The following is a 9676-nucleotide window of genomic DNA, read 5'->3' as shown; positions in this document are numbered from 1 at the left end:
AATGGGAGGGAGAGAGCTATTTACAGTACACTGCAACGAAAAAAACTTGTCTTGTCACTTGTTTCTGTACAAATCAATTCGAACATAATCCAAAGAGGTAAAGATTATTAGAGCTGTTCAGATGCGCAAAAGATGTATTTCAAAGTGTGTGTACTAGTGCTTTGATGTAAGAGTCAAAGTGGAGGACACTCGGAAGATCTGAGGCAGCATGTTGCTCAACTGGTAAAACATTTCCTCTGAAATACTCTGTCAAAACAAAGAAGCATGTCAGCAATATCAGTAAGAAAAGATAATGAGATTCATATGTGGGCCTGTGTTCAGGAGTATTAAAAGTCCCAGTCAATCATAACTTTGTTATGTTTGTCACACTTTTTCCAGAGGAATGCTGTGAGACCTGACGTGTGATTTCCCTCCCAAGAGTTGCAATTATTGTCCCCTGGGGTCATTTCTGATCCCATTTTAATTGATTTATATTAATTCAGGCATTAAAATAAAGTCATATATATCTTTAATTCTTTAATATATCTTTAATTATCTATTATATCTTTAATATCTTTAATTTGGACACCTCTGAGCTAATGTTTTTGATCACAACTCATGCAAAAAAACAACTATTTATATAAAAAGTACTAATAAACAATGCAGGTATATAAATTACAGACAGATTAAATTTGTGAGCTAAATTTGCCAGTTTACGTATACCAAAAGGTATCAAATCTTCAGCTAACCCAATAACTTTCTCATTTCTGCTGTTGTCCCATATAAATACTTTTAATGTAAATGAAAATGATTAGTCGACTAATACCAATTTAATTTGACCATTTAATCGACTACACAACCAAAGGGCAACAGCCCTACAGACTATATGTCTTTATAAAGTTTAAGAAACACAGGGAGATATTGTCTGCATCCTTAAATGACACTAACAAACTTGAGATAAGCTCCTAAGCAATGGCAATAGCAGTCTTTAACCACATACGGATTGTAACATGTAACTAATGACCCAACCTACCTTGGGAACTAGAAACTGGACAGTACGAGAAATACCTCCATCCCAGGAGGCCATCTCCATCATAAAACCTGACAATAGAAAAAGAACATTCTGCAACACATTTGCAATATTCTGTAATCTTAGTAGACCTCTGTGTAAATTGCCTTAATCCTTTGTAAGAATAAAATAAATATAAATAAAAAAATATAAAATGGCAGAAAATACACACACCCCTTGAATACACTGCTAGTCATGACATACCTTTGACACATTTAAAAACAAGTTCAGCTCTCTTAAGACACCATGGGATTGTCATCTCCTATAAAAGATAAAAATATAATTTCCTTGCAATTTATTGATTAAGAAAACGTGAGTAAGTCAAAACTCAAAGGTGAGTATTGATACCAATCAAAATAAAAGTAAAAAAATACATGAAGAACATTTAATTTTTTATAATGGCTGGTATTGTTTTGTTTTGTTCTTTTCATTACTTTGTCATTACATTAAGGGTTTTTCTCCCTGTAGGGATGGCATACACACAGAAAGAGATGCACTAGGTACCATGTAACTATATGCTACTTTGTTGAAAAAATTACTTTTGATATAACGAGATGATTAGATCCTTACAGAATCTGTTATGCATTGCATTTGATTCAATACGTTGCCTTCTTACCTCTGACATATCATGGACCAGCAGCAGTGGGATGGTCACAGTAGTGATGTCGTGGGTACAACACACTTTGAGGATGTTTCTTAGGCCCATGATGGCAGGGTCCCGCGCATTGATGTTTCCAGAGCGCACGTTGTCATCGACACAGAGATGGAACACAGCATGGACCTCAGACAGGTTGGAATGGCGAGAAATGTAAAATTCACCTGAATGGGGGATGAGAAGTATTACATTTTTATCAATTATACTTATCCCTTTTTATGCCTTGTGTAGGAACTATGGTTTTATTTGAACAACTTCATTATCATTTGATGAAAGGCATTTTAATACAATTATGACCTGGTAAAAGGTTAGATGGATTTCGTTCAACATTCTTGCTTTTATCTTCATTGCCATTTCTTGGGACCTCTGAGCAAACAAAGACAAAAAAGCTATTTATTGACAACATTTTATGAATAATTTTACCAAATCTACAATTCTACAAGTTTACAGTATCAAGTATTCTGATGGTATACAACTCAACAAAAAGTATTAGAGCTCCATCCTTCTAATGCCTGTGATGGTTCTGCTCCTTTATTAGTACAAACATCACTACAGCACTACACTCTTTTATCATTTCCAATAACAGTGACTTTAATTCAGATTTAAGCTTAGACTTAGATATACTGGTATATCAGTCGCCAATATATTGGGCCGATATATGCGCCTTTTAGCGTGTCTGCTATCAGCCTTAAAACTCCAGCAGAGGCTGATATATGATCATGAAACAGCTCATATTGGTCGATCTCTAAGATGCTTTGGTCGGAGCTGAGAATCCTGGAGCTCTTAATAGCAAGAATTAAACTTTACACCTTTTTGTGTCTATTCAAAGTATTTAATATTCTAGTTAAATTAGTTATTTATCTAGATTTTTGTGCATATTTTTATTCCCTTGCTATTCTTGAACTGTGTGTTGCTGGAATTCCCCATTGTGGGACAAATAAAGATAAAGATAAATTATGATTCAAAGAAATCTGTGGAATTTGCCAATTTCTTCGAGTTGTTGTGTTTTTCAGACATAAAAATAAATTGTATCAGATTTAGTGCAATCACTGTATACTTTATGGCATCTATAGTGATAAATATTAAAACTCAGGTCAGATTTTTTTTACCACTCTGGTCCTTCTGTTTGCTGCTCCGCTGCGCTCTGGCATAAAGCACCAGTTGCTGCACATCCTCCAGCTGTTCCTCCAGGCACAGAAAGTGGAAATCTGTACATTCTTTTGCAACCGTTGCAAAATCTAAGATAGAACATTAAAAAAACATAAAAGAAATAATACATTAGTTACATTTAGTCTCAACTTTAAATGTTCAGTATCACCTCTCTTGATTCCACTGTAGGAGTTGACTCTGTTATCGACTAGTAGTACCAGACCACACAGTGAGGAGGAGTACAGAGACAGTGCCGTCTGTAGCCGTCTCAGTTTGGCTCCACTGCTGCCGTGTCTCCGGTGTTTACAGAAGTCAAGAACATCTGCACGGACCAGCCGCAAATTGTGCATGGTCTTTAGTTGAGCCCCTGATTAGAGAAAATATTGAGTTACTATGCAAGTAGAAACACATATTAGCTACATATAGAAATACATATCAATGCAATGAGATGCTAAGAATGATACTAAAATACAGATGTCTATCCGTTGCACCTTTCTTCCCTTGCTATTATTTTTCTTTTTTCACTTTGATATGGTGTGTTTACATGTCCAGAAACGGTACAAGTCCAACTGCGTCGAGTTACCACTTTTGTGCAGGCTGCAGTGCCTTATTTAAACAAAAGGACAGAATAGGGGAATGTGTGAAGCACACCTTCAGACACCATCAACCCATCACTATTATGAATGAATGTGATGTCATCATAAATATGCTGCCCTTTTGAACCGAGGTACCTAAGTGAATTGTGAAGCTCTCCTCTAGCAGAGGCTGCTCCTCAAACATACGGCTCCCAGACTCTCCCTCCTCAGACAGCTGGCTGGGCTGGACCTTAATTTCTTCACTGTGGCAAAACCAAAGCACAGGTTAAGGTAGCGCACTCTTGAGTCACCAGTGTTCATACTATTTAATGCACTTTTACAATTGATAAACTTATTGGTAAATTAATCTTACTATGCACAAGAATAAAATTAATACAATTATCAATTATTAGAATTATGAATGAAAAAGTTAAATCCATACATCCATCTACCTTTCTCACTTGCACATGATAAAGCAACGCCACAATAAAACAGATTTATGTAAGCTCACTTTATTTGGCTGCTGTTGTTTGACTTTGTAGATCCTGGTGTATTTAATGACCCACTCCTGATATTCCTGCTTTTGAATACCAGTCACTTGCTTCAACTCACTGGTCCATTTGTTCTCCAACTCCTTTAAAGCAATAGCAAAAACATACAGAGGGAATTAAGAGAGAAAGGGGACTTTTGGCTCCAAAAATTGTAGACATTACACCTTTTAATACAAAAATATAGGTAAAACTAACCATAATATAATGTTATGAAACATTTTTTTTTTTGCATTTGTTTGCACTTCATTTTCTCTGGTTTATTTTTAAACAGTTTTACCTGGTGAGACCAGCTGTCCTGTTTTGACCTTTTTCTTTTGTACAGGTTTGGGAACAGACTTCTACTTGCATAGGCCAGCCAAGACTACATGCTTTAACCATACTTTACAAAGATGATTGGTCTGGAATTGATCGGAATACCACATTTTCTCACTGCATGATTGACTGGTGGATTAACCAGAGAAATTCATGATCCGTTGGTGTCAAAACAACCATGGCAGCTTGTGAAAAAAATAAAAATACCAGTCACAGGAATGTGACAAGAATATTCAAGTGGAGATGTCTTCCACACGTGAGAGATGTGTGCCACAAATCATCCCTAAATTGGATGGTGTATTCGAACAGAAATAAACTATAAAACTAAGTTTTTAAAGTGTTAACACCTTTGACTCCATAGACTTTTTAAGTATTTGTTTGGGCCACTTGTGTCAAAACACAACCTCATCAAGCACAATGTAATAACAGTTAATATCATGCAACCTGGTCCCACTAAATCATAACCTTAACCCTTACTACATTGTAATACATATTATTACCTGTTGGTACATCTTAACAAATACTGTGACTAAGTGTTACCTAACAAATGGCATTGTTTACCTGCTGTGTATCAAAATGTTGAGAGGCAACTGCATTCACATCCTGGTCAGTTAGAGTATTTCCCAACTCAAGCATCACTTTTTTCCATTTCAGTAGATTGTCTAAAATAGTAAGCAATTACTTTATATGTATAATAGTTAGTGCGACTGCATCTCAAAACTAAATATATACAAAATATTCATCTTTGACCAACCTCTCCTGTAGCTTCTTGATCTCCATATCTCGTTCGCTGATGAGCTCTGAAATGCTGACAAAATAGTTGTGCTCCAAGTTGAGAAGCGTGTCTGAGGCAGGAGAGTGGATTAGTTCATGGTATACATCTGCAAAGTCCTCATCCCAGCTGGGTTCCTCGGGGCGAGCATGCTCTAGGGTTGTCTAAAGGAAAATAATACAGAGAAATATAAACATTTGTTTATACTTTATTGAAAAGTAAAAAACACAGCTAATAACAAATAAAAAAGAACTAACCTTATACTATGATTGATATATATATATATTGCAGCATTATTTTGAACTTTTCTTTGTGATATTAAATTTGAATTGTATTAAACCTATTAGCATCTCTTCAACTAGTGATGACTGGGATTGACGTTAATGAAAATCAGAGGCGCAAATGAAAATCAGAGGAAAATTGGGCTCAAAATTGTGGCGTGTCCTCAGCTTTATAAAATGCATCTCAACATTTGAAATGTATCAGCTAATGAATGTACATGCACTGTAATAAATAGGCCTATGAAATTAATGTTAGGAATCCATACTTTAGAAATACACAAGTTACATAATCATCTTTAATTGAAGAATGGCTTACTTATTTCTGTTTTGAATGAATCAGCAATGTAATATAAAGGTCATTTGATTGAATTTGAGGACAAATGGAAACAATATATTTACTAAGATGTTTACCTCTACATAAGACCTGGACCAGGCATTGGTCAGCTGGTTCACGTCAATATCGCCAGCGGTGAGCCTCTGCAGTGCCAACTCTGCTTTGCTGTCATAATCTAGGATGGTTTCTTCATCAACAAAGTTTGTAAGAGCAGATTTTAGTTCTGTGTGAAACAAAGGTGATTTACAGTTAATTTTCAGTTAATTACACTCCATAGAGCAGGTTTACGTCGCACCTTACCATTTTCTATATAACATGGTATTTTGTGAAGCAGCATCAAACGCCCATGAAGATCATTGATGTTCTCTTGAACAGGGAAAACTAGAGGCACCTTCAGTACACAATTATGTCGTCCAGCCCTGAACTCGAACACGAACTCTTTCTCTGCTGCGCTGTTCGTCTTCCCTTTGTTTTTCTTCATTTCAGCGGCACACGCTGCAATATGTATTTTATATAGCATTAGCATATAGTAGTAGCCTTACGCCTGAAACGTTTCTTTGTATATATTATCCATACGTCTATATAATATTCGGACTAGTACCACATCTACTGTGTCAAGTTGCCAACATTTGAAACCTTGTATTGATTCAAAGCGTCCTTCTTTTTGTGTCAAATACCTGAAAAGCATCCACACAGCGCACACCGGGGTGTTTTGGTCGTGTTGATGGAGTCAGCTGACTCCTGCCTCAGTGTGAGGAGTGTGGAGTGAGAACAGCCACGGCACTTTCGCAACAAGAACGATATGTGACAATTACGAGAGCAAGTTTTACTATATATTAAGGAACATTTATGAGATTATTACATGAATGTGTGATGGATAGGATTCTACAGAATATTTGGGTTGAAATATATATTTAATCTTCCATGTGTCAGAAGCACTTTTGTCGTGCACTTACGCCCCCTTCTGGAAAAATGTGAACAATATCTCAAACCCCATGGATCTAGAGTAGACAAAGTTTTAAAACTATTACAAAGAAAAACTATTAGAAAAACTATTACAAATCTGATCTTGTTATGTGTCTAAACTAGACCGTACAGCATGAATGTGTGTAACCTTCTGGAGGTGGCACATCACCTGCATGATTCCTTAGAAATAGAACATTAAAACCATGGTTCAGAACATTCTCCATGAGCTAGAATAATCTGTGAAAGTATAAGCCCAAAGGAAAAAATGTTCCCATCTAAATAAGGTTTGTGGAAATGCAGGTCCTTTTATAGAATGGCGTTTTTCAGTGCAATAAACGCAACCAAAATTTAACAAGAAAACAAATAAAAACGTGTTTTTATTTTAGTCTCTTTCTAGGGCAAAAATGTACATACTGCGGTTTTAATATCAGGTCAAATGGCCCATGTTCACATAATGATAACACACACTTCACATCGCAAATACAAAATTATTATTATTTTTTTTTGTAACTGTGTCCATATGTCAGAACAAAAACTACCATTTACCGTTTGCTTTACCCAAACGCTTCGCTTGTGGTTTATGCGCACGCATAAAAGCGCGTCCGTGTGTTTTCTTGAAGTTTGAGTCAAGAAGGGTTAGTCTATAAATTGCTCTATTCATAAAAGACGAGCAAACAGAAGTATCGTTATGTGAATGGTACTATATATTTTATATATGTTTAGTAAATATTAAAGGCATTTTACTTTTCACTCTCCATTACAACGTTCTAAATATTTTATTTTTCAAGAGTATGTTTGTGTTATTTTACGCTTTCAATGAAAATGCGCAGATGCATCCAGTCCCTCATACGATTGAACCGTCCCGTCATACCTCGCGTGGCCAACGGCTCACTTCACCGACTGTCTGTTCATTGAAACACTCTACGCGGCGTACTCAAGTAAATTTAGGGGAAATATTAGAAAACCAATACGCATTTCCAAATACAATCACTTCGACGGCCCTCTGAACGTCCGATTGCGGTGGAGGGCTGTGCATTGTCGGGTGGTTGGCAGGGTTCGGTCGGGAGGCAGGGGGGTGATGATGGAGCTGGAGACGGCCAGTAACAGAGGCGAACTGGGAGCAGTGGGGGACTCTCTGCAACCACAAACGCCCAGCAGACACGAAAAGAGCTTAGGACTGCTCACGACTAAGTTTGTTACTCTACTACAGGAGGCCAAAGACGGAGTTCTTGATCTGAAAGCCGTAAGTAAACAGACCATAGCCTTTGTTGTTAGCTAGCACATGTCATTTTGAGCCACTCGCTGCTGTCGTTGGGTTACATTCACTTTTGCTAGCATACTCATTAGCCTAGCCTAGCTGTGTGACAGACAGATTCGAATAAATATCTCGAGCCTCGTTTATATTTCATAGTTTTCTGTTACAGTGGTGGAGATACACACATTGGTCGTATGCCTCGTTTTAAATAGCCACTTTATAGTGGACCAACTTTAGTTGAACTTTTCAGACTCTGCCCCCTGCAGATTCAAAGTTTAAAAGTGGGTCATCTTTTGTCATTCTTTTCAGGACTAGCGCTTCTGCATCTTCACACATGAATAATTATTCTCCAATGACACTGACCCTTTGATGTATCAGCACCCAAGAGAAAACCTGCAAGTTTAAATTAAAATATATTCTTAGTGCACTGGCCAAACATTAAATACGTTTTAATGATGCAAAATTCAAATGTCGTTTTAGAGTGATTGTTTACGTTTATTTTAATATATATATATATATATATATATATATATATATATATATATATATATATATATATATATATATATATATGTGTTGCTGTGGTTTTTCCCATGCTTTAAATTATCTTCACCTGCTGTACCCTGTATCCTGACCTGTACCCATCAGAGGGTTTACATGTGGTTCACTGAGGGTGGTCAGATTATCAGCATCACACACGTTGTTGTTATCAATCATATCAGTCTGCTGAAAACTCTTGCATTTTATTTATTACATATTCTCACACCTAGTTGAGGGGCAGTCCTGTATTTGATTGTATTTTAAAAATGTCCTTGTTTCTCCCTTGTTTATTAGGCAGCAGATACATTAGCAGTGCGGCAAAAGCGGCGCATTTACGATATCACTAATGTCCTGGAGGGAATTGGACTGATAGAGAAGAAGTCCAAGAACAGTATTCAGTGGAAGTAAGTAAACATTGGCGTGAATGTTCAGTTCACGAAACAGTAGTTTATTTGTTTCTACGCCACCATGGTTCAGTAACAGCTTGTTGTGAACTACATGCTGGATCATCACCTTGTGTTTTTCAATTTTCTATTGCACATAATTTTTGTTCAGAGTCATGCCTGTGCCTTACATATTTTTGGATGTTTTATGTCTTGTGTTAAAACAGCTCCATCAATAGTAATAATTTACAGGAAGAAGACTTAAATTTCTTTCATTTTGATCATGACTAGGGATTAGGATCACAACTTGAAATTTTTGTGATTCATACTTTTTTCATAACTAAAGCCCTACTACAGCAGAGCCTCTATAGTCCTTGTTGAAGTTCCTCTAGGTCTATGCAATGTGCAGGGAAATTATATCAAAATATATAAAGTGCATTTCATCAGCAAAAAAATCTATTTATTATGATAAATTTGATTTAATGATGATAATCTTTGTCATAATCCTCCTCATCTTTCTTTTACCATCATTGCCATTTAATTCCGTTGTTAACTGTATGCTGATGTGACCCTTGTTTGTTTGTTTACTCTTATATCAACCTCAGGGGTGTTGGTCCAGGATGCAATACAAGAGAGATTGCAGATAAACTGATAGATCTTAAGGCTGAACTTGATGACCTCGCTCTCAGGGAACATGAGCTGGACCAGCAGAGAGTTTGGGTCCAACAGAGCATCAAGAATGTCACTGATGACTCCAATAACAGTCCATATCCTTTGCATTTCCCTGGATATTTGTGTTAATTAACAATGTTTGTGCCACTAAGCCTAACCTTAAACGTGTCTTTTTGCAATTCA

The 9676-nt window shown here is 36.6% G+C and overlaps 2 protein-coding genes across 2 annotated transcripts in view; both read right to left on the bottom strand.

Moving 5' to 3' along the window:
- Positions 1-11: 11 nt before the first annotated feature.
- Positions 12-6391, bottom strand: c6h12orf4 (chromosome 6 C12orf4 homolog). The gene is given in 16 exon segments (XM_033968308.2): positions 12-246; positions 1013-1080; positions 1253-1310; positions 1665-1867; positions 2001-2069; positions 2813-2941; positions 3022-3219; positions 3584-3690; positions 3939-3971; positions 3973-4061; positions 4852-4932; positions 4934-4952; positions 5045-5226; positions 5755-5900; positions 5978-6172; positions 6355-6391. Coding segments are annotated over 15 exon segments (1656 nt in total). The 5' UTR covers positions 6159-6172; positions 6355-6391; the 3' UTR covers positions 12-153.
- Positions 6392-7577: 1186 nt separating this feature from the next.
- fbxl9 (F-box and leucine rich repeat protein) overlaps positions 7578-9676 on the bottom strand; it is a 6516-nt gene continuing 4417 nt past the window's right edge. The window contains exons 13-14 of the mRNA XM_055222228.1: positions 9410-9605; positions 7578-7778 (exon numbers count right to left, since the gene is read on the bottom strand). Of these exons, the coding sequence (XP_055078203.1) occupies positions 7578-7778; positions 9410-9605 (397 nt within the window). The remainder of the gene's footprint in view (positions 7779-9409; positions 9606-9676) is intronic.

Source organism: Periophthalmus magnuspinnatus, chromosome 6 (genome assembly GCF_009829125.3).
Source record: "Periophthalmus magnuspinnatus isolate fPerMag1 chromosome 6, fPerMag1.2.pri, whole genome shotgun sequence".
In the NCBI taxonomy this organism is placed as follows: domain Eukaryota; kingdom Metazoa; phylum Chordata; class Actinopteri; order Gobiiformes; family Gobiidae; genus Periophthalmus; species Periophthalmus magnuspinnatus.
The sequence above is the reverse complement of the archived record's forward strand: the minus strand, read 5'-3'. Positions and strand labels throughout refer to the sequence as shown.